This window comes from Ornithorhynchus anatinus, chromosome X1 (assembly GCF_004115215.2).
Source record: "Ornithorhynchus anatinus isolate Pmale09 chromosome X1, mOrnAna1.pri.v4, whole genome shotgun sequence".
Classification (NCBI taxonomy): Eukaryota; Metazoa; Chordata; class Mammalia; order Monotremata; family Ornithorhynchidae; genus Ornithorhynchus; species Ornithorhynchus anatinus.
Genome location: NC_041749.1, coordinates 74,855,431 through 74,881,663, shown reverse-complemented (window position 1 = coordinate 74,881,663; position 26,233 = coordinate 74,855,431). Strand labels below are relative to the sequence as shown.

The window sequence follows — 26,233 nt, the reverse complement described above, 5'->3', positions numbered from 1 at the left end:
GGCTAGTCCATGACAGTACGGTCAGTCAAATCAGAGTTGAAGGTGGTCTATGTGACCCTTTCCCCAGGACCATCAGTGCAGATCAGTACTCTGTAGTAGGTCCAGGTTTGTTCACCCCTCTCTCTGCAGTGTGGCCTAGTGGACAGAACATGGGCCTGGTAGTCAGAAGGTCATGGGTTCTAATCCCGGCTCTGGCCCATGTCTGCTGTTACCTTGGGCGAGTCACTTCACTTCTCTGTGCCTCATTTACCCCATCTGTAAAGTGGGGATTGAGATTATGAGCCCCATGTGGGACAGGGACTGTGTCCAACTCGATTTATTTGTATCCACCCCAGCACTTAGTACAGTGCCTGGCACATAGTAAGCTTTTAACAAATACCATCATTATCATTATTATCCCATGATAAGGTTTCACCAAGTGACCTGTAACATGGTAGCAAAATATAATTCTGATCCATCAGAGAATTCTTCCTACTCGGCCCACTGTTGAGCTAGAGCTACTGTGATTTCATTGTGGGTAGGGAATGTGTCTACTAACTCTGTTATATTGTATGCTCCCAAGTGCTTAGTAGAGTGCTCTGCACACAGTAAACTCTTAATAAAAATGATCAATTGATTAACAGACTTTGAGATTATCAAGCATCTTTGATATAGTCATCCCAAACTGCTGAGGCTATTTGAGCTCTTGAGATGCATGCATGCAAGAAGACAAGTAGATGATTATGAATCTCTTTATAATCAGCAGTGATTTGGACTGACAATAAGCCTGAAAGAAATTGAGATTATATACTAGTCTATAGCCAGGAGACCCTACCCTACACCAAAAATTTTCCTCAGCAACACAGAACTTAATAGTGCCTCTGGATTCTGCGGCCTAGGTGATGAACTATCCAAAATGCACGAAGAGACAAAAAAGTAGAATAATTAAATACTTGTGGTATTTGTTAAGCAGTTATGGGCCAAGTACTGTGCTGAATGCTGGGGTAGGCAGAGGATAATCAGGTCAGATACAGCCCTTGTCTTACATGGGGCTGTCAATGTAAGTAGGAGGGAGACCAGGCATTGAATCCCTATTTTGCAGATGAGGAAACTGAGGCAGAGAAAAGTTAAGTGACTTGCATGAGGTCACACAGTAGGCATGTGACAGACCCAGAATTAGAACCCAAGTCCTCTGATTTGCAAGCTTGTGCTCTTTCACCTAAGCCATGGGCCTCACAATCTAAGTAAGAAGGAGGAGTATCAAATTCCCATTGAAAACTAAATCAAGAAGACAAGAATGAGTTTGGGGAAATTTTCACAGTTTCTTAACAATGAGACATAAATCTTCATTGAAAGTTGAAGAATTGTAAAGGTGAGGTGTGATGCTCAACTTTCAGTGAGATTTGGGACTTTAATCTATCAAAAAATGAATATCTAGGTTTTTGAATAGTTTCATAGCATCACTACAAACTATGCTCAACACTAAATGTCAGGAAAGAATTACCACAGTGAGGTCCTGAAATTTGATCAGCTCACGAGGTGATGCTTACAACACAGTTTTTCTGGGTAGGACATGTGAGGAGAATGGATGATAGCAAAGATGCTTTGGCAGCTGCTGCATGGTGAAGTGAGAGGTTGCACATGTATTAGGGGAGGTAGAATAAACATTTTAAAGACATAGTGAATTAGTCTTAAGTGATGTAATGTAGTAGAAGACTACTGGGGAATCATAGATCAGCACTGCTTATCTTGATTCGGTGACTATGCAAGTGGCAAATAATAGAGAAGTAAGGAACTGTCTTTATTTGCACACAGTGTGGAATCAAAATGTTTTGACCTGTATGGCTCTATACTGGCACTCTGGTTTAAGGTCTCACTGTTAGTAGATTCAAATCTGAAAACAAAGGATGGTATACATGGTCTCCCTCTCTCATCTTGAAGATGATACTGCAAATGCTCAACAGATTATTTTTTCATCAGCAAGTTGAACTGAGAGGACCGATGTATGACTGAAAATCCCGTCTATGTTGTGTGCATGTAAAGATTACCCCTTGCTGTAATGTTATATTTTTGTCCCAAAATGCCCATTTCCCTTTTCATTTTTCATTCCTCTTGAGGTCATAATCATCCCAAAGCCTCTGCTTCAAAATAGTCACCTGTTTCTAGTTGTACATCTAGCTGACCTGTCTTCTGAGGCTATCTCCCATCTGTCTCCTGCTATGGCACATCATTTAAAGTTTTGCTTCATTGTGACTTTAAAACCCAGCCTGTTTTCATTACTCCAGTTTCAGCAGTTGCTTTGGATATCAAGTCATCCATTCTCCTCACGTGTTTCTCCTAGAAAAGTTCTGATGTGAAGAATTTTGTTTAGGTGGTGGTCTGGCTCTGTTCACGGACTTTACTGTTTGTGAGCCTGTCTTGCCACTTGATGTTAAGCATTCCATGTAGGTGGCATTAGTGGAACTGTTGTAAAAGTTGCATGTGGCATAACAATAATTTTGGTATTTGTTAGGCATTTAAGTATGTGCCAAGCCCTGTGCTAAGTATTGGGAGTAGATAAGGGGCAATCAGACCAAACACATTCTCTGTCCCACATGTATCAGTGGGAAGTCCAGATCTCCCGGCCATGTCTCACATACCAGTCAATCAGTGATATTTATTGAGCACTTACTGTGTGCAGAGCACTGTACCAAGCACTTGGGAGAGTACAATATAACAGAGTTGGCAGACAGTTTCCCTGCCCACAAGGAGCTTACGATCTAGAGGGGATCTTACAGCCTAGATTTCATGACTAGACCTGTGACTTCAGCTAGCCCTTCTATGGGAATGACTCCCAAATGTATTTTTCTAGTTCTGGCTTATTACCCTGCAAACTTGCATTTCCTCTTGCCTCCAGGAGAATTCGCCATCGATGCCCCACTGACACCTCAAGCACAATATGTCTAAAACTGAACTCATCTCTCCCAAATTCTCTCCTCCACTTAGCTATCCATTACAGTAGACAACACCACCATCTTCCCTGTCCTAGTAACCCACATCTTTGATATTTCCTTTGACTTCCCACTGCCTTTCAACTCTAACTTTGTCACTAAATCCCTCTTCTACATTTCCAATAGCTGCCTCATCTTCTCCATCCAAAAGACCAGTACCCTGGTCCAAGCCCTCATCATATCCTGGCTAGACTATTGCATCAGTCTCTCTACTGTGTGACATGCACACGCGCACACACACACACACACACTTGAACATTTTGGCTGATTATGAAGTATAATCATCTTTAACATTTCCTAAAAACATTCACTGACAGACTGAAAAAGTAGGGTTTTTTTGGGCAGTGGGAGGGCAGCAGCCTAAGTTCATATCCAGTGCCCTCCAGAAAATCCAAATCTCAGCAGAAAAAGCAACTCAAAAGAAAATACTCTTCTAATAAGAAAAAAGAAAGGCACCAAAATTACTTTTAGCTTTCCTTTTCTTTCTCCATAGTGAATTGTCAGCTAGCAATCCGACCTTCCTGTATGAACAGGACAATTTTACACTTCACACATAATTATTTGTACATTGGTACTTTCATGGCAGGTTTTGTTGTAAATTTCTTAAAGAAATCCACAGGAATATTGTAAGTAGAGAAAAGTGGAGCAGTTCTGTGCAGAAAACAATCCACAGTTCCTGTTCAGAATATCTGTAAATATTACCTAAGATGTGGAAAATTTCTCCCCAGGGTAGGTATTGAGTGCTTACTCTGTGTAAAGAGCTGCACTAAATGCTTGGGAGTGTACAATATAAAACAATTGGTAGGCCTGATCCCTAGCCACAAGGAGTTTACAGTTTAGTGGAGGAGACAGACATGAAAATAAATTACAGATAGGGAAAATGGCAGAGTATAAGGATATGTACATAATCTCTTCACTCTGCACCCAGGGGGTGAGGGTGAGTATCAAAGTGCCGAAGGGGTACAGACCTAAGTGATTAGGTGATGCAGAAGAGAGGGTAAATAAGGTGGGGAATTGAGGGGTTAATCAGGGATGGCCTCTTGGAGGAGATGTGATTTTAGGACAGCTTTGAAGGTGAGAAGAGTAACGCCCTGTCATATATGAGAGGGGAGGGAGTTCCAGGCCAGAAGGAGAACATAAGCAAGGGGTCAGCAGTGATACAGGCAGGACTGAGGTATAGTGAGTTGGTTGATGTTAAGAGGAACTAAGTGTTGGGGCTGGGTTGTAGTAGAAGATTAGGAAGGTTAGGTAGAAGGGGAAGAGCTGCTTGAGTGCTTTAAAGCCAGTGGTAAGGCGTGTCTGTTTGATGCAGAGATGGATGGACAACCTTTAGAGGTTTTTCAGGAATGGGAAGACACGAATATGGACTGAACTTTTTTTTTTTTAAATTGTCCCAGCAGCAGAGTGAAGTATGGACTGTAGTGAGGTGAGCCTGGAGGTAGGCAGGTCAGTGAGGAGGCTGAAGGAGTAGTCAAGATGGGATGTGTTAAGTGTTTGGATCAGCATAGTGACAGTTTGGATGGAGAGGAAGAAGATTCTAGAGATGTTGTAAAGGTAACACTGGCATGATTGGGTAGCAGCTTGAATGAGTGAGTTGAATGAAAGAGATGAGTTGAGGATAATGCCAAGGTTACAGGTTTTCAATCAATCGGTTGTATTTATTGAGCGCTTACTGTGTGCAGAGCACTGTACTAAGTGCTTGGGAGAGTTTGAGGTATAGGTGGGAAATCCAAGTAGAGATGTCCTGAAGACAGGAAGAAATGCAAGACAGAGAGAGGTCAGGATTAGAGAGGTAGGTTTGGGAATCATCCCCATAGAGATAGTAGTTGAAGCTGTGAGAAGAAATGAGTTCTCCAAGCGAGTGGGTGTAGAGGGAGAACAGAAGGGGATCCAGAACTGAGCCTCAGTGAACTCCTACAGTTAGTGGGTGGAAGGCAGAAGAGCAGCAAAGGTCACATTTCCATGACACTCATAGGATAATGGAGGTACAGTATCCCAAAGCCCTGATTAATCCCTCTTTTCCCCAACTCGCTCTCCCTTCTGCATCATCTATGCACTTGGATCTGTGACTTTTGGACATTCTCCCCACCCCCAACCCCACAGCACTAATATACATTTCTTTAAATTATATATTATAATTTACTTATTTATATTAATGTCTGACTCCCCTCTAGACTCAAAGCTTGTTATGGGCTGGGAATGTGTCTGCTAATTCTGCTATATTCATTCATTCAATCGCATTTATTGAGCACTTACTGTGTGCAGAGCACTCTACTAAGTGCTTGGAATGTAAAATTCGGCAGCAGATAGAGACAATCCCTGCCCAACAACGGGCTCACAGTCCAAAAGGGGGAGACAGACAGCAAAACAAAACAAGTAATCAGGCATCAATACCATCAAAATAGATAAATAGAATCATAGATATATGATTCATCATTCATCATTAATAAAATAGAGTAATAAATAATATATACAAATATACACAAGTGCAGTGGGGAGGGGAAGGGGGTAGAGCAAAGAGGGAGTAGGGGCAATGGGGAGGGGAGGAGGGGCAGCGGGAAAGGGAGGGCTCAGTCTTGTACTGTCCCAAGCCCTTAGTACAATTCTCTGCACATAGTAAGCATTCAATAAATACCATTGATTGATTGAGCTAGAGAAAGATACTGAGAAGGACCAGCCGGAGAAATATGAGAACTAGGAGAAGACAGTGTCAGTGAAGCCAAGGTTAGATAGTGTTCAGGAGAAGCGGGTGGTCTACAGTGCTGAAGACAGCTGACAGGTCAAGGAGGATTAGGATGGAGTAGAGGTCATTGGCTTTAGCAAGAAGGAGGTCATAGGTGACCTTAGAAACATTGGTTTCCATGGAGTGAAGGGGATAGAATCCAGATAGAATGTCAAGGAATGAAGTGGAGGCAGAGGGTATAGACAACTTGCTTGAGGAGTTTGAAAAAGAATGGTAGGAGAGAGATGGGGCGATAACTTTGGGGGTGCCATGGGGTCAAGGGAGGGTTTTCTTTAGGATAGAGGAGACATGGGTATGTTTGAAAGCAGTGGAGAAGGAGCCATTGGAAAATGAGCTGTTGAAGAATGGTGGTCAGGGAGGAAAGAAAAGAGGAGGCAATTGTTTTGATAAGGTATGAAGGATTGGGGACAGAAGCACAGGTGGAGTTGGTAGAATTTGAGAGGCGTCAGGACATTTTCTCTTGAGATACTGCTGGGAAAGATGGGAGAGTCGAAGTGGGGCAGGAGGAAGGTGGGATTGGAGAGGTACAGGGGAGATTTTACAGAAATCATGCCAGCAGGGAACGTGTCTACCAACTATTTTACATTGTACTCTCCCAAGCGCTTAGTACAGTGCACACAGTAAGAGCTCAATAAATATGATTGATGGATGCCTGATTATTTCAATTTTATTGTGGAAATACATGGCAAGATCATTAGGGGCAGGAGATTGAGGGTGCCGAGGAGGATAAGGGGTTTGGGAGAAAGTTAAAAGTCTGAAACAGCTTTGATAAAATATAAGATAATTGATTCAGTTGTATTTATGGAGTGCTCACTGTATGCAGAGCACTGTACTAAGCACCTGGGAGAGAAGCAGCATGGCTTAGTGGAAAGGGCATGGGCTTGGGAGTCAGGTCGTGGGTTCTAATCCTGGCTCCACCACTTTGTGTGACTTTGGGCAAGTCACTTAGCTTCTCTGTGCCTCAGTTACCTCATCTGTAAAATGAGGATCAAGACTGTGAGTCCCACGTGGGACAACCCGATTACCTTGTATCTACCCCAGCACTTAGTAAGTGCTTGACACATAGTAAGTGCTTGACAAATACTGTCATTATTATCATTATTATTATTACGATATAACAACAGACACATTCCCTGACAACAACAAGCTTACAGTGTAGAGAAGGTAGCATGAAACTTATAGGAAACCTCCTATAGGTAGGAGATGATGGAAGAATGAGCTGCTTCCTACCCAAATGGCTTGCCCAGGAATGGTAGGTAAGTAGTATCTCTGTGTAGATCATCCACCGTGCCCAGTTCCCTTTGAGTCCAGAGGTGGATCCTGAGAGCTCAGTAACTTCCCACAGAGCGATGCTTCTATGCATTGCCAACAGCCTTTCCCTCTGGAGTGCATTACTGATTGGTATACACGATTCAGATCATCCAGAGGCCCTGGCAGCTTGGGCTCAGCATCACCTTGCAGACCTGCGGTTAGCTGCAGGCACACCTGAGGGATCCAGACCAGTTCCACAGAAGTGTCCCAGCACCTCTGTGGGGCCCTGAAACCCAGAAATTGGCCTGACGTGATACAGAGACCCCTTGAATCATCTGCCACTCTATGCAGGCCCCAAAGATCACATGAGAGCATGACACACATAGGATAATGGAGGTACAGTATCCCAAGCCACCATGGCACTCGAGGCTTCCAGCCAAGCAACTAAATTCCTGATGACCTGGTGAGTGTGATTGTAGCAGACATACATCTAGTTCTGTATCAGAATCTGGAGCTCCAGAGGGTGATTAGCTGCAACTTCTAAGGCCACTTAGACTTATACCGAGACTGTAAGCTCTTTGTGGGCAGGCAGTGTGTCTGTTGTTATAGTACTCTCCCAGGTGCTTTAATATAGCGGTCTGTCCACAGTAAGTGCTCAATAAATACAATTGACTGACTAACCCCTTATGAACCTGGATCATTATGGCTAATGATCCTACTGAGAGTAATCTACTGGTGTAATAGCAATAATACCTTATTTCTTTTGAGAAACTCCCCAGAATTCTCAGTTATTGACTGACTCTAAACTGGACAGGCACTTTTTTCTCAAAGGATTTTTGTTGGAGGAAAAAGCTATGTTTGAACTGAATCTTCACAGAGAAAATCCAACTTTTGGTGGCACGTTAATGAAGGAAAGGTATAGCACCATGCAGACATAGATAATGATTTTGCAGACACTAGTGCTAAATCAGGGTCTGCCTAAAAAACCTTGATGTCAACTCACCAGCCTAACTGGCAGATGCTACCTACTTATTACCACTTTCTTTGGATCTCATGCTGGGCTGAGTCCTGCAGAAAAGGTTTGGGAGCTATATTTCATGGACCTTTGTTTTCTGATTTTCCCATTCTGTCTTCTGGCTCTCTTGTCACTGTGACACACAGCTGCTTTGGTGGACACAGAGCTGTGTACCAGTCCTACCAAGAAGAGGAGATCCATAAAAATAATATTGTAGTATTTGCTAAGTGCTTACTATGTGCCAGGCACTGTACTAAGTGCAGGAGTAGATAAGTTTATCAGGTGGGACACAGTCCCTGTCCCACATAGGGCTCACAGTCTCAATCCCCATTTTACAGAAGAGGTAACAGAGGCACAGAGACCTGAAGTGACTTGCCCAAGGTTGCACAGCAGACATGTGGTGGAGTCAGGATTAGAACTCATGACCTTCTGACTCCCAGGGCTCTACACATAATGCCATGTTGCCTGCAGGGCCTAGTTTGGGATGACACTGAGGGTTACCCAGTTGAAGTCAGGCTGGTCTTAAGTAACTCCCCTTCCCCTCACTATCTGTATGCTCCTATATTATTAATTAGGGGGGAAAGGGGCTAGATGCGAGGTTTCCTGACTTTGGAGATTTGGTTTTATCTCTCTCTGAAGGCAGAAGCCTAGTAAGCCATATATGCCTCTACTGAACTTAAGAGATTTTTCAAATGTCAGCCCTGCCACACAATCCTTTCTTCCAATGTTGCATCTTGATAGATGTGCGTTACTGGAAGGATGTTCCTTAATTTTCTCCTTTATTTTGTTGAGAACACACCATAAAAAACCCTATTATAGAAGAGCTGAGTGTAGTTTTCTTACTGTAAGACCAAAACAGCCTATTTGATCAAATTCACGTTTCTCTTGGCAACCATGTAGTTTAAGGACCTGAAAGTTTCCTCACTTGGCTAAATTGTGGTGGGTTTGAGCAAAAGCTTATAGAATACAGGGGTTAGGAACCTGCTCTGCTTCCATCACACTGGAGAGAATCAGAGGTTTGTGAAAAATAAATAAGCAAACATTCTAAGTCTAACCCTGGTTGTGTGTTGAGTGGTTTTATGCTTCTGCTTCTGTATCAGACCTGTGGGTCAAGCTAGGTAAAGTTAAGTGCTCTTTGTAATGCCAAGAAACTTGATTCAGTGATCTTGAAGCACAATGTAATCCCAGACTCAGTTGATTTGAAGGGATGGATATTGTTATGGCAAAGGAACACTGTGGTTATTCAAAACTATATTCTGTGGTAGCCAAAGTGGTTTAGAGAAGACAGCACAGATACTCCAAACTGTGATTGGGATAACTGTCTTTGAATGGTGGCTGATCTTTTGAAACCCTTTACAACATTTTAATTAACTGTGTTCTGACTTTGCTCATCATGATGTTTTTGCATAACTTTCAGTAGGTATATTAGCTAGAATCTATGCTTGGAATTAGCAGTGATAACCATTGAAAGTGATGCTTATATGGAAACTAATCATCATCACCTAGATTAGGGGATTTCCCCCTCTTTTTTAAAATTTTTTAACAGAAACAGTATCCTTAATAGTCTCTCATACTCCCCAGCCCCTCTCATTTACCACCCCCCCCAACAGAGTCGCTCCCACCCCCACTCCATCTCTCAGTTGAGTGCAGCAACAATAGGCAGAGCAAAAACTCTAGTTCTGTCGCAAAGCCCGGGGCACCAAGTAAGGGCTTCTCATCATGAGCTCCTGAACCTTACTGCTCCCTGGGGTTCACCTTATTTGTTTCCAATGCATAACAGAATGACTGTACCCTATATAGTGCTTTGAAGAGTCCTAGGATTCCATAGCTCTCACTATGGAAATTGTCTTCGCTGTGTCCTCCTCACAAAATGAACCTCATTTGGAAAACCCTCTTCTCAGCTATGAGTCAGGCATTTCTAGGCAAAGTCAAAACCTGTACTTTTTGAGCATACCCCATAGGTGGTAAAGAACAACATATTTAAACAATGACTTTTGGTCAATCTGTAATACTCATGACATTTAAAAATGGGAACAAATCCTTTTCTTGAAATAAATTTGAACTCTGAATTATCTGCACATCCCAAAGTTTTGCCAAGTTCAACTGGGCCATAATTTTCCAAGTAATAATAATAATAATTATGGTATTTCTTAAGCACTTACTATGTGCCAAGCACTGTTGTAAGTGCTAGGGTAGATACAAGATAATGAGGTTTTCCCATGTAGGGCTCACAGCCTTAAGCCCCATTTTACAGATGAGGTCACTGAGGCACAGAGAAGTTAAGTGATTTGCCCAAGGTTACACAGCAGACAAATAATAATAATAATGTTGGTATTTGTTAAGCGCTTACTATGTGCCGAGCACTGTTCTAAGCGCTGGGGTAGACACAGGGGAATCAGGTTGTCCCATGTGGGGCTCACATTCTTAATCCCCATTTTACAGATGAGGTAACTGAGGCACCGAGAAGTGAAGTGACTTGCCCAAAGTCACACAGCTGACAAGTGGCCGAGCCGGGATTTGAACCCATGACCTCTGACTCCAAAGCCTGTGCTCTTTCCACTGAGCCACACTGCTTCTCTAAATGGCAGATCTGGGATTAGAACCCATGACCTCTGACTCCCAAACCCGCGTTCTTGCCACTAGGTCATGCTGCTTCCCTATATATCGTATCAGGAGCCTGGCTGGGAGGAATTGTATAAAAGAAAAATAATATTCTAGGTCTAAGATGTTTGAAGTTTTATTTAGGGATGCTGTAAATATAAAAATTGTCTTTTTATGTGCCCATCTCTGCCCCCTTTACGTGGATTTGTCTCTGCAGTGCAGCAGTAGCGAGATCTCCAAGAATATGCATCCTGAAAGAAGAAAGGTCATGAAGCAGAATGTTGCCAACTTACTAGATAGTAATAGTATTTTTATGGTTTCACAAGCACAAACATTTTTCCCTTCTCAAAAGCCTTAAGAAAGCTCAGATTTGGGAATAGCTTTTGTAGTAATGGAAAGTAACCTGACCTCCCATCTTATCTTTAAAAATGATACCAAGGGAACATCACCAAACGTCCAGAAATGCATATAATTGTCATCTTGCTCAAAGAAGATGCCACTGATGGTGAAATTCATTTTGGTGTGTGTGTGTGGAGTAGGGAGGGGAGGTGGGGCGCTGAAAAGGCCAATGCGGGCAATGTGGGAACCATAATCCCAACCACTCTGTGCACGTGTTCTGAAGTGCACCTGACACAGACCAACACCATGCACTAGGAAGATGAAATTCCTATATGAGTTCTTTCCATTAATTGCTTCTTTTTCATTCTTGTGTTTATTTTGCTAGCTGAAAGTCTCAGTAGGTGCAAGAGAGGTTTTAATGAATTCATGGATGAGCAATTCATAGCACAGTACTAGAGAAAAAGTTAAGGATACAAAGGGAAAAGGAAAGGATGTTAGTCATATTTATTGAGTGCTTAATGTATGCAGAGCACTGTACTGAGCACTTGGGAGAGTACAGTATAATTGAATGGGTAGACATGTTCCCTGCCCACAGTGAGCTTATAGATAAAGGGGGAGATAGACATTATTAAAAATAAATTAAATTACAGATATGTACATAAGTGGTGTGGGGATGAGGGAGGGGTGAATAAAGCTGCAAATTCTAATGCAAGGGCAACGAAGAAGGGAGTGGGAGAAGATGACAGCAGTTCTAATAGAAGCGAAGTACCAAGAAAGCCAACCATCACCCACTTCCTTCAAACATTCTGCTGCCACTGTTATAAACAGTATACTGGGCTGGATGGACCATTGGTCTGTCCCAGTAATGGCTCTGCTTGTGTTCTTATATAAATTTTTTGCATTCTCAACCATCAATTCAGAGTCCAAAGCAGAGATATCTGGTTTTACAAGGGTTTTTTTTCCTAATTCTTGAAGTCAATTGTGCAAATTTCTTTCTTAAAACCAAGCAAAGGAACCAATAAAAAGCATCATTTGTCATGCAGTAATTGCTAATTGCTTATTGAAGATTTTGAGACAAAGTCAACTTAAACTGGGGTAGTTTACATTATGCAAACCTAGAAGTAAGTGATACATCTCTGGAGACAAATGATCAATGATGGCTTTTATTTGCATAGAGAACTTATGTGGTGGCAACTTGTATGAAGGTCCAAGGTAGGCTAGTTCAGCCATAGAAACAGGAGAGAGGTCCAGAAATTTCTCAAGCAGTGAAACTGCTCACTCCTCAGGACCCTTTCCAATGGGAAGACTCTTTTGTACATTATTCTTCATCCATCCAATCAATCAATCAAGAATATTTATTAAACCACCTAGTGACATCAACTGGAACCCAGCCAATTACAAGGGGAGATTTGGATTAGGAGGAGAGACCTAGCAAAGTGTGGAGAGACTCTAAAGCCCATGAGAGAAGCCGATCTTATTTTTGATTTTTTTTAAAAGATGGTATTTCATAAATGCTTTCTATGTGCCAGGCACCGAACTAAGCCCTGGGGTAGATACTGGCTCATCAGGTTAGACACAGTCCATGCCCCACATGGGGCTCAGGGGCTCACAGTCTTAATCACCATTTTACAGATGAGGTAAATGAGGCACAGCGATGTTAAATGAGTTGCCCAACGTCACATGGAAGACAAGTGGTGGAACTGGGATTAGAACCCAGACCCCCTGACTCCCAGGCCCGTGCTCTATCCACTAGGCCACACTGCTTCTCAGATGTTCAGAAGAAAAGGTTGTGGGAAGTTTAGGTGTGCCAGGGAGGCTTAGCGTCAGCAGAAGAATTACTGGGGAAGACCCTGTGGACAGCAAGCCCACAGAGCAGATGCTAAGGCATGTATAGCAGTTGGTTCAGTGAGGTCGTTACTTCTAGGGCTAAGTGAGGAACAGTTGCCAGACCAGAGATAGCCAATTTTTCCTGGATCCAATTTAAGATTTAATTGTAGAACTACTGTTGTCAGTTGAAATTCTTAACTAAGTAAATACTGGTACTCTGTTAGCCACTTGTGTGATTCATGTACGTGGAAACTACTAGTTCAGAAATTCACTTTTAAAGGGGGAAGTGGAGATTTTGGCATCCCTTAAGATCTCAGCAAGCAACCTTCAGGTTGCAGGGCTGACTAGCTCAACTTCGAATGCTTTCTGTGCCTTCTTGGGGTTCCAAATTTAAGAGTCCTGGGCTAGTAGCAGCACAGTACTGGGGCAATCTTGGGCAACACAAGTTTGAAGAAACTGGGAGTCTGCAAAAGTGACTGGAAATGTCACAATCTGTCACTTCAGAAATCCAATGTGCAAATATAAAATGCTTTAGAAATGCCAGATTTTAGTAGTAAGTTAGTATTAAAGGAAAAAGGCATGTCCTCAAATTCACTATATCGTATTTCTCTCCTACTCTTCTAGCATATAGATCTGAGGACCGACACCTGGGATCTGATAATTAGCATTAGGTCTTCCTGAAACTGTCACTGAAATGATGTAGCTATGAACAGAGATTACACTAATAGGCTAAACGGACTTGACCCTCTTCTTAAAATCCACTAGCTACTGTTCCTTTTTTAACCCGTGTTCATACAAAGTTTCACAACTGCCATTTTTGTCTCTGGGCAAGTTTATACACTCTAGCTTTCTGTAGCATTCTCAGTAAGTTGAGGATGTTGATGCCAACAATGGTTGGGGCCACTAGCTATCCTGAGAAGACCTCTCACTTGCCTCCAAACTTTATTTTTAACAGGTCTTATTAAGGATGCCTCCTGGCTGCATGTGTACCCTCCTCTGGGTGGGCTGCAGAGCATGATCATATCAAACTTTGAAATGATGCATGAAGAGCTAAGTGTATTTAAAAAAAAAAAGACCCCAAAATGGTAAAGATGAACTGCACCCAAGGCAACAGTCCTGTTCACCCTGCCTTAATGTGCTACTGCTCCCAGGCTTTCCAATTCTTTACCAAATGAACACGGTTCAGCAGTTTAGCTATTTTGGAAAGCTGCCCTTTCTTGAAGATTGTCCTCTGCCTTATTGCTCCCATCAGTTTCCTGAGCTTAATTAGATAAACAATTGTGCCTACAGTACTTTCTCGTTCATTACATTAATTATCAATGCAAGATGTGCAGGCGGATATGAGTTCCATTAAACCATCAGTCTCATGCTACTGAACAGGTGTTTTGTTTCTTGTACGTGAACCTCAGACTTAAACAGCAGATGCTTTTTTTTCTTCCCCCTAGACAGATGCCATGTGATCCAGATAGTGAATGACATTCCTCTATTTTATGGCATTAAGGCTAGGGAAGGTAACCTGCAGAAATCACATGCTTGGTTGATGATTCAGTGGAAATCTCAGGAGGGCCCTGGCATAGGCAGGTGGTGCCTAATGTTATGTCTACATTTCATAAGGGTATACTGGAGCAGCACTTTTTCAGTGGGCACTCTAGATGTTGAAGATACTCTTCCTAGGTGTTCACCTTTGCTATTCATTTTTCTTGAGTTCTTTCCCTCCCCAAAGTAGGATAGTTTGTCCGTGACTGTCCCCTGTTAGTTTTCCTACCCTTTATCCTAAGAATCTCATCTTATATTGAAGTTCTGAGCAATGGGGTCATATAGGGAAGGGAAACTGAACACTTTAAAGGGCATTGGGAAAAAGTTGAGTTTATGTACCCATGTGCATGTTTGGGGGTGAACTCAGAATTGGGAGGGTTGGAGGGAGGGGAGGGAAGAAAATGGAAGAGGCAGTCAGTAAAAACCCTGATCGGTATGTATCAGGGCAGTTATTCATAGCCAAGTCTCAAAGCCAAGCTATTGTGGCTATATTAGTTCCTAGTTTATGCTTTCCCATATAGGTGAATCTGGTCTTGGGTATCCACCTGAATTAGGATATGAATGGATGTGCTGTTGTGTGTTTTTGAGGACACTTCATTCAATAGTATTTATTGAGTGCTTACTATGTGCAGAGCACTGTACTAAGCACTTGGAATGTACAATTCAGCAACAGATAGAGACAATCCCTGCCCAGTGATGGGCTCACAGTCTAATCAGAGGAGACAGAGGACAGAGCAAAACAGAACAAAACAAAAACAAGACAACATTATCACGATAAATAGAATCAAGGGGATGTACACCTCATTAACAAAATAAATAGGGTAAATAATATATACAAATGAGCACAGTGCTGAGGGGAGGGGAGGGGAAGGGGAGAGGGGGAGGAGCAGAGGGTGGGGAGGAAAGGGGAGGGGGAGCAGAGGGAAAGGGGGCTCAGCTGAGGGGAGGTGAAGGGGAAAGGGGGAGGAGTAGAGGATGGAGGGGGAGCAGAGGGAAAAGGGAGCGCTCAGTCTGGGAAGGCCTCTTGGAGGAGGTAAGCTCTCACTAGGGCTTTGAAGAGGGGAAGAGAGTTAGTTTGGAGGACATGAGGAGGGAGGGCATTCCAGGACAGCAGTAGGATGTGGGCCAGAGGTTGATGGCGGGATAGGCATGAATGGAGGACAGTGAGGAGGTGAGTGGCAGAGAAGCGGAGTGTACGGGGTGGGCAGTAGAAAGAGAGAAGGGAGGTGAGGTAGGAAGGGTCAAGGTGATGGAGAGCTTTGAAGCCAAGAGTGAGGAGTTTTTGTTTCGTGCGGAGGTTGATAGGCAACCACTGGTGGTTTTTAAGGAGGGGAGTGACATGCCCAGAGCATTTCTGTAGGAAGATGATCCAGGCAGCAGAATGAAGAATAGACTGGAATGGGGAGAGAGAGGAGGAAGGGAGATCAGAGAGAAGGCTGACACAATAATCCAGTCGGGATATTATGAGAGCCATATGTTTTAATGTGAACCTAGCCATGAAAACAAAGTAGATCCTCAAAAGTAGAATAGTTTTGCTTTTTGAAAGTGAACTTGATTTTTATTTTTCATTTTTCATTCTAAATAGGACTTTTTTCCCTTTTTTTCCAGGTCAACCTGGTTGGGCAGTTTATATGATGGATTATTTTGAGCACAGTTCTTCAGGGTTGCTTCTATAGGGCAGGCATTGCCCTCTGGCTCTTGGGATAGGAGACACGTGGTCTGTTTGCAACCCTGAGCCACTGATAACTGTTTTCTGAACTCCCCATTTTAAGTGAGCAGAGGCCATGGAAGGGAGGAAGCGAAGAACAGAGTTTTCAGTCCTTTTGCTGTCTGAAGTCTTACCGGTGACATGGTCATGAGAAGCCAGGGGTTTTCAGAGAATAATGTGCAGGGCAAAGAGCTTTGAAAGAAGATTCATATTATTGTAGTTTTCAGAGAGATCAATTAAAGGCTTTGGTGAACCCTAGTCAGTGGAATTGAAAACTCCGGGTAGAGTTCACTGTTCTCCACCATCCCTGGACTACATGTATCTCTCCAGTGGACAGATGCCCTTACTTCCCCCCATCACTTCCAGGGTTGTCTTTGGATGGAATAGGTGGATTGTGTGTTGAGCCAGCACTTTTGGGGAAATTCCACTTCTATTACGGGGGGAAGTCAGAATGAATGCCCAGGTTGGGTAAAGTGATTTAAAGAATAGATTCAGCATCAGGAAAATCCATTGCCTAAAATGAGATCTTAAGGCTATTTTTCCAAATGGACAACATAATGGGCTAGGGATTTGGAGTTCTACTGGAGGCATAACAATCCTGGGTGAGGATTAGGATGCATTTCAAATGAGATTATTGTAATTTATTCATTCTGATACAATCTGGTGTTTTAAGTGCTTCTAATTCTCATGGGTACACGTCAGGAGGTCCTTGCTACATGGTGGAAATGAGAATGCACTTCTGCAGGTGTGTGCATCATACCAGAGGTAAATAAATTCTGCTGCTTTGTGCAGTTGAGATTCGTTTGGACACCTGTCTTGTGAAAGCAGGAATAAAGCAGTATGTCGGACACATTCTACATGACGTCACTCTTTCAACAGAGATCTGGAGGCTGGAAAAAGCTGAGAGAATAGGAAAATTCAGTAGAGCCCACTAATTTTCTGTTTTCTTTATTCAGATTGGAATACAGATGGAAAGTTAGGACCAAGAGGCATTGGCAGGTGTTTATTTGGGTATTGATTCAACAGAACTCTTCACAAATTCCCTAAGTCACACATGCCCTACTTCCTTGACAGTTTCATTAATATTATGTAGAACGATTTAAATGTTTCCACTGGCATTCATTTTAGTAATCCAGAATTATTTTCAGGCAGCATTAAGAGTTTGGAAAGGTTGAAAACAAAATTACATGCAGGCCTTAATTTCCACATTTGCAGAAATCTTTTCTGAAATGGACTTACCAGGCTCAATCATATTTAAAGAGCAAAATAGCTGCTTTGTTATCTTGAAATATGTTTGGACTACAGTTGTATTTGGAAAAGCAATGCAACACTCATTTTATTTCAGTGTGTGTGCTTGAAAGATATAGCAAATGTGCTTCAGCAATTGTTTTCTCTTCTAAATTTCTTTCAGAAAATGTTAAGGAGTGTGTGTAGAATACTGTCTCATGTTATGTTTGCTATTTTCTGAATTTTCCTCACTAAATTCTATAATAAACCGCTTCTATAAGGACATTTTATTTCTTACAGATGAATGATGCTATGGGATTTGAATTACCGTGGGTGTATTTTGTCAGTCTCGTCATCTTTGGGTCATTTTTCGTACTAAATCTTGTACTTGGTGTATTGAGCGGGTAAGCATACACCTCTTTCATCATGAAAGCAGAGTCCTGAGTCCAGTCGCTGAGAACACACTGGCTTTAGCAGATGGGAGACAAGGTGTCACATGAGTAGGTCGGGGGATGTATTTCTGGCCACAGGTCTTTTCAGAGTCATATGAATGAACTAGCAAAAAGGCAGCCGTGCCCATGTAGGTTCAGAAACATTCATAGTGGGACGTGTGCAAATAATTATAAAGACTAGATTAACTAAAAAATGTGTTGTTCATGCTTGAAATTGGATTCATCCTTGAACCATCTCCAATTCAACAAAACCAGAATTTGATATTTTAGTATTGGGCTTAATCACAAATGCAAATTGATTTGAATGAAAACCGAGTTCAAGGAGAGGGCAAATTCCAACCTTTTAGGTATTTGAAGGAGTTTTTCTGATTATTTTTTTTCTTTATTTTCTAGAAAGTAGTGGATGTGATTTTCTCAAAGATAGTGTGGAGGTAGCAGATTAGAGTTTAAGGGGCTACTGACCGCTGCAGAACTGAATATTCAGAAACCAAATGCCAAAGTGGTCTGGCATCTGCATTGAGGACTCTGCTGTTTAGTGAATGGATAAATTTTAACTAATTTCCTTACATTTTGCAGGTAAATGATGCAATAGGATGGGAATGGCCATGGGTATATTTTGTTAGTCTTATCATCCTGGGCTCATTTTTCGTACTTAACCTGGTTCTTGGTGTGCTTAGTGGGTAAGCAGTTGAATTATAATTGTATATTCTTCTGCAGTGTGTAAGGTGGCTCCTGTATGTCTTCGAGCTGCTCAGTGATGGCTTGTTTGCATGCAGTTTGGAGTCTTATGTCACTTTACCAATGTTTTGCTTTTTGGACTGAATTGTGTGTTCCAGTGCCTGTATCTGTCTGTGATATTATGTGTTAACAGTGCTTGACAAACACTATTGATTAGCACTAATCACCTCATTTTTCTTCCATGAAGATAGTCATGTTATTTTGCACACAATGAAAGATTTATTCCAATTGAGCTAGTGTGGATTACGATAGAGCTAGGACCCCTTAGTAAAGGAATATTTAGTAAAGGAAACTCAGGAGATCTTGGCTCGCAGATGTTTAATCTGAATAGAATTACACACTTTATATTTGCATATATAAATATAGCTATAATGAGAGAGAGTAAATGTATATGGAATATGCATATGTATATACTGGGTACTTAAAAAGAACCCTGTTCAGATTACACATCCATGAACCAAAATATCAAACAATCAATTGTATTGAACACTTACTGTATGCTGAGCACTGAATTAAGCGCATGGGGGAATATATGTATGATCTTTAGAAACATTTATTATATGTGTATATCTATTTCCAAAGATGTTTCCAGTTTTATTGGAAAAGGTAAGTGCACTTGGATTATCATGTAATTGCAAAATAAATTAGAATTAAAGTTCCACTCAATTCAGAGCAGTTAGGTTTTCATTTGATAGTAAGTACTTTCTTCTTTCTATTTCTTTTTATGCTTTGACTAATTATAGAGACTTGCCTTCTTTAAGACTTGGTGATAATCAGAAGGTCCCTTGATATGTGACCCTCCTTGAACCTTAAGTATTAGTTTATTTCTCTACCCTTTGCCATTTGCACTCACATTGTTTTGAATATAAATAGCCATCTCATCCATGCTGACTGACTCCCAAGGGATTCAGAGGAAGAAACTGAATAGAAGACTGGTTTAGTTATCAAGTATGCAAGGGACTACTCAGTTCCACACATTGGTTACTACAAGGCCCCCTTCATGTCTCACTACCTTAGCTTTCCCATTTTTCAAAGAAGATAGCCATCCTGACCATTTTCACTTTTGGAAGATGAGTCTTTAAATAACTGCATAGTCTAGAGCTCTACCTGGGCCTGAGATGACTGGTCACAGGCCCTCCCTGGTCTGATTCTGAAAGGTAAAGGAAAATTGGGGGTCTGGCCCCCCAAATCATGAATTAAGTTTTTATTTTTGGCGGGGGGTGGGGGTGGGGGAAGGCTGGGATGGCAGGACTGATAAAAGAGAATATGGCCAGTGGTCTAGTTTTGTGTCAGTCTAGTTTTCAGCTGGTCTGTACTGATCTAATGCAGCCAAGGGCATGTGTAAATCTTCCCAGAGACTAGACCATTGGTGGCCAAGCTTCATGAATTGAAAAGCTGAAAACCATTATGTGTAATATCAATCAATTAATCAATCAAAGGTATTTGAGTGCTTCCTGTGTGCCAAGCATCCTATTAAGCACTTGGGAGAGTGCAGTACAACAGAGTTGGTAGACATATTCCCTGCCCACACGGAGCTTACAGTCTAGAGGGGGAGACGGATATTAAAATACATTACAGATACCTACCTAAGTGCTGTGGGGCTGAGGGTGGGGTGAATATCAAGTACTGAAAGGTTACAGGTCCAGGTTAGTAGACCATAAGATCAAGAGCCATGAATCAAAAAAATAAAATTATTTCAAGTGGTATGGTTAGCTTGGGATGTGGGAGAGGCTTTGAGGAGGGGTAAAGAAGCAGGCACTCCTGCAAGTGGAGGGAGAGGCCAGTGAGTAAGAGGCAGCTGGGACAGGGACTAGAGATGGGGCCACATGCCTCCCTGGCCTGGGCCCACTTAGATGGAGGCCCCATGGGGGTGGTAAAATGCTAAAGAATGAAGCGTATGTATATGAACTGCACAGCAAGTACAGAAGAGCCACTTGTGGTTTGCAAGCTGCAGCTTAGCCACCTGTGTACTACAGCTATGTGGAAATTCCCATAAACTGAGGACTGTCAATCTGGTGATATTTGATGAGCCACTTTCCTTTCTTTATTCAAAGACACGTCCACACTTCCCTTTCTTCATTCAAAGACATGTCCACTCATAAATTGCTGTTCTGGTGTCCTTTAATGATGCACATAGCTCATTAGACACTTAACTACTTTGTGTTCATTTGGATGAAGTATTTTGGTAAATTTCAAGTAAATTAATCATTCTTTAGTATATTTCACTTTTTAACCAAGTTGGGCCTGAAGATGAAAAGTGTTTTTCTCTGCCCCCCAACCTTTTTAAAAAAAACAACACACAAAAAAATTGCCTTAACCTGTTCTCATTTCTCTTATGGCCAAAAGTGAAATAGAATTATCCATGTTAAATCATTTCCTTTGAGCTCTTTGTATCTATTTTTGAGCCACAGCATTGTGTTGAATTTTTCTCTCATCATTTACATGGACATTATCCCTTTTGACATCTAAATTTCAAGAACCAGTTTCTACCAATGAATGGTTATGTTTACTCTTTCACTTTTTTATTAAAGTAATTTAAATATTGAAGTCCTTTGAATAACTATCTGTGGGCTAAATTGAGATTTGGAATTTCACAAAATGCATCAGTGGCATTTATTGAGTTCTTACTGTGTGCAAAGCACAGAAGAAATTAGGTTCCTCCTGCCTCCTCAACCCTCCCTTCCCTCACCATCAAAACATTCATGAAGCTGATAAATAGTTCCATTTACAAATTGTTCTTGAAAAAAATATAACTTGACTGAGGTGACTAGATGTAGCTCCATGCTTTAAATAGCAATGCTTTCACCAGGTCATCTAAAATTCAACTTTCAAATATCAATTTCTAAATATTTTTGGCGACCTCAAATCTTGAAAAACTTACTGGGATTTAGGTTCACATTAGGACTGATATCAGGACTACATTTAGAAATAGCTCTTGATGACTGGTTTTGTAAACACTTCAACCTTTAATACCCTGCAACCCCCCTTGCCCCCAGAATTGAATGTAATTGTGCCAAAATGCATAGGGTTTCCTTTTATTACAACTAAGGTAATGGCTCATTTTTTTGTTTTAACTTGACTTTTATCTTTTATCTTATTCTACTTAGACTGTGAGCCCCCTGTGGGACAAGGACTGCAAAGAAACTGATTAGCTTGTATCTACCCCAGCACAAGAACAGTGCTTGGCACGTAGTAAGTACTTAACAAATAATATCTAAATAAACCCCCACACATATATATTTATAAATATGATATATGTATATTTGCAAGCCTGACACATAATACACATATAAGTATTACTATTGAATAATATTAATGAACGAAACTGGGACCATGATTTGGGAGTGCACAGATATTCAATGTGTAGAAACAGAAATCAGAAATACCTTGCTTTGTGCCTTTTAATGGTGTTGACTGTAGTGTTGAGAAGACTGTTTTAAAATCTGCTTTTGATCTGTTTCCTGTTTTTATAATATTCATTCATTCTCTTGGCATCTTACTTCTGATGTGACCACCCACACCTTTTTCTTGTGCACTGCATGCTTAATGTGTTTTTAGGGGGGTTTTAAAAATGTGTGGGTGAGACTGATAATTTGGAAGCTGTTTTGTTTTTCATCAGACCCCTTCTCAAGGTGAGTACAAGTCTTATGAACTACATACAGTAAGTGTACTAATGTAGCTGTTACAAATGATGAATGGTTGTATCTTTAATGTCATATCTTTTAAAATATGGAGCAAATCTGAGATTCTTTATAGCAAAATTATAGTTCAGTGACAAATGAATAGGAGATATTTCAAATTTGTCTAGGAATTGCAAAGAATGAATGATTTAGTACATAAGCCAGAGCATTCCCTATATAAACAAATGAGAAGTTTGAAGATATTTCTCATTTTGAAACCTCCTTATTTTCCCCTTTTTCAAAGTGAATGATGAATCATGGATTTCATCTCATTCCCATTTCACATGAAGTCACTATCAAGAAATAATGTAAACTAAGTGATGCAAGCGGCCTGGAAGACCAAGGCAATTCATTCTCAGACACTATCATACATTTACAAATTCTAGGTAATCTGAGCAAGCTGAGTAATATAATTACTGAGAGTTAAATCAGGAAGTGATTTAAGAGAAGGGTTCAGATGATGTCTGTGGAAAGAATAATTCTTTTGGTTTAACCCTCTTAGAGTTTATATACATCGTAGATGTTAAAGTCAGTTCTTGGCTAAGCCAGGCTGAGGTAACTTGAGGTTATAGTCAGACTTTAGTAGTATGGGGTTTCATATACAGTAGATGAGGGATTGACAATCAAAAATGGCTCTCATGCAGATCCTGTGGGTGAAGGGGAGGGGCATGAAATTGGATTTGCGGAAGGAGCTGAGGCAAACATGATCCTATTTGGGGTCAGGTTGCCATTCTTAATTTCAGTGCTCCTGTCCTGAGCTCCCCATGGTATCTCTGAAGCTCAAGTGAGACTACCAAATGACAGTAAAGGTGGAACACAGAACTGCCTCATGGGTCTGCGAAACAGTAATGGTAACGGAACCAACCCTGCCACTGGATCAGGCATCAGTGCCCCAACCACAGCTGGAGGATGGTTAAAGATGTCCCCTTTTGGCATGAATGTATGCATGCATGCTTAATAAGTTACCCAGTTCTGCATGCAGTGACCCATGTATCAGATAGAGACCAATCGTATGAAGGATGATCAGAACTTTAATTTCCTGAATTCATTTATTCTTTAATTCAGTAGCGTTTATTGAGTGCTTGCTAGGTGTGCAGGGCACTGCACTAAATTTAGATAGTAAATTAGGGATGATAATTTAGACCAGTCCCTGATCTGCAGGGGGTTTACAGCCTAGAAATAAGAGGGGGAAGTAAGGGGTTGATAGCAGGCACCCAAGAAAGGATTGAAATAGAAAAAAAGTGCAAAAGCACATAAGAAAACAAGGACAACAATAAAAACAGTGAGAGCTAGAGTAAATTATGGTGAAAGAATCAGTTGTCAGTGGGCCAGTCCTGAGTCTAAACGTCACAATAGCCACAACATTGACAATGTTCCAAATGTTTGAAGCCTGGTGGTGCTGCTGAGCTTTCTGAATTCTAACCTAAGGGCAGGACCCCTGGATGGCATTAGGTGGGCTGGGTTACGTCTCTCCTGGTCCTCAAACTGCCCCAGCGCTCCGAAGGAAGGGCAGCAGTTGAGGGCTTCCGGCCCTGTTGCTGCCCAGCCTTCTGCCTATTGACTGAGGCCATGAGTAGAGGATGAATTTTTCAGGTTTTAAAGAATACAAAACTTGTGAGGAAATTATTTGATTCTTTTTATACTCAGGCTCACATTTCAAAAACTTGAGGGTTTATTTTAACTTTTAGTTTTGTGATTTACCTGGAACAACTGCCTGGCAAGCATTCTTCAATAAAAATATTCCTTTCTGGTGTTTGCAAATGATGCAAATCGCTAATTAATGCTTAGTGTCACAGGTATCTGTTGACATACAAACACATTTGAGGTAATCTTGGAAAATTTAGGATATCATTCATTCAATCAATTGTATTTCAATCGTATATTGAACTCTAGCTCTGAATCAAAACTTATCAATAGGCAAAGCTTTGTTTTGTGTTGAGTTTTATTGGAGCAGAAAGAATGATAATATCCACACAGGAGCAAAATGGGCCCTGGTGCCAGTGTTTGTGTGCATGTGTATGGGGGTGGGGGGTGGAGGAGAGAGGGGGGAAAGAGGTGAACACATCCCCCAGATAAAAAAGATAACATTTTTAAATTTTTTAAAAAAATTTTTAAATTTTTTAAATTTTAAGTGAAGCAGCGTGGCTCAGTGGAAAGAGCCCGGGCTTGAGAGTCAGAGGTCATGGGTTTGAATCCCGGCTGTGCCATTTGTCAGCTCTGTGACTGTGGGCCAGTCACTTAACTTCTCTGTGCCTCAGTTACCTCATCTGTAAAATGGGGATTAACTGTGAGCCTCACATGGGACAACCTGATTACCCTGTATCTACCCCAGCGCTTAGAACAGTGCTCTGCACACAATAAGCGCTTAACAAATACCAACATTATTATTAAATGACCGAACTTTCCAGTAATCCTATTTCTAAGTATACATGCCAATTATGTGAATGACAGAGATATTGACAGTTTATGCAAATATGCTAAATGTACTTAAATCAACCTTGGCAGAATTAGGATGGATTTATAAATATGACTGAAGCCCATACTGGCAGTGAAGAGTGTTAAGAAACACTGATGCAGTTTTAAATAATTAAAAGTTTTCAGGAGGTTTTTTGGTGGGTTTGTTTTTGTCCAGATTTAGCCATATTCTTTAAAAATTATTATTGGAGTAGAAATCAGGGTAAATTGGATAGAACTCTAAACTTATGGTACTTATTAAGTGCTCTAAGGACACACATAATATAATCAGATCAGAGAGTCCCTCTCTCTCACAGGCCTGCAATTTAAAAAGCAGGGAGAGTAAGTATTTCATCCTCATTTTACAAATGAGAAAACAATGAGAAGGTAAGTCACTTGGCCCCGGTGACCGAGCAGGTTGATTAATGAATTATTTAGGGTATTTATTAAGAGCTTACTGTGTGCTAAACACTGTACTAAGGTCTGGGGTAGGTTGGACACATTCTGGGGTAGGTTGGGGTAGCTAATCAGGTTGGACACAGTCCCTTTCCCATCTGGGACTCACAGTCTAACTAGGAAAGAGTAAGATTTTATCCCTATTTTACAGATGAGGAAACTGAACCACTGAGAAGTTAAGTGACTTGCCCAAAGTCACACAACAGGCGGGTGGTGGACTCTGCATTAGAACCCAGATCCTCTGACTCTCAGGCCCGTGCTCTAGCTCTATCCACTAGGCAGTTCTTTTTCCTTAAAATCCATATCCTTACTGAGATATTATGAAAGCACTAGATAGCATGAGGAAGACTCAGGAAGATATCTTGATGAATAACTGATAAATTTGAGTCTCTAAGTTAAATTAAGTACTTTTGAAACCATTTGATTCTTGCATTTGGACACAACGGAAGTAATGTACCCAATTATAGCAGGGATCAGGAAACATTTTAGGCAGAAAAGCTAAACAAAATGAGACCTTTGATCAATTGGCGGGCAAAAAGCCAATTATACAGGGGTGGAGGGAATGTCAAACTGGGCCAGAGCGACATGGAGTTGTACTTGATAAGTGAAGTACCTCTTAAGAAACAGCACTCTGGGGTGTTTCCTGGTTCATTCATAGCTACAGTTGTCCATAGGGGGCACCACTCTTGACTCTGGATTCTGGGGAATCGAGGTTGGAGCTGGGCTTCCATAGGGAAATGACTCAGGCCCCTGCTTCCCTCCCTGCTGGTCAGTTGATGCCACCCCCCCCCCACCAGCTCCCCAGTCCACTCCTGTTTCCATTCCCACTCCCTGTCCCTCTCCCAACACCTTCCCAATCCTGAGCTAATGCAGAGCTTGGGTGGTCCTGCATTGTCAACTCTGAGCAGCGAGGCCAGCCTTCCAGAATGGCCTTCAAATCAGAGGGTCTCTGACCTTGCAACAGGATGATCTGAGACCCCTCCAATCTCACCCTATCCACTGGGTTGCCCCCAAACCTCTTCCCTTCCATAAGCTCCCTGGTAACCTTCTCCACCAAAGGTGTCTGGGGCAAGAGACGGGGGTCATAGCTGGGGAGAAAAGGGAAAAAGCTGGGGGTCTGGGTCTGGGGCTTTGATACAGAAACGTAAAAAAGTTCTTTCCTTGGCACTTTCCCTTCCCCTCCACCCCCACACCTCCCTCACAACCCTCTATCTATTCCCTGATCCCCTAGTCCCTA

At 41.6% G+C, this 26,233-nt stretch overlaps 1 protein-coding gene across 1 annotated transcript in view; it reads left to right on the top strand.

The window, feature by feature from the left end:
• Nucleotides 1–26,233, top strand: part of CACNA1D (calcium voltage-gated channel subunit alpha1 D) — a 428,992-nt gene that overhangs the window by 244,906 nt on the left and 157,853 nt on the right. Inside the window, exon 9 of the mRNA XM_039910398.1 lies at nt 18,245–18,348. Within this exon, the coding sequence (XP_039766332.1) occupies nt 18,245–18,348 (104 nt within the window). The remainder of the gene's footprint in view (nt 1–18,244; nt 18,349–26,233) is intronic.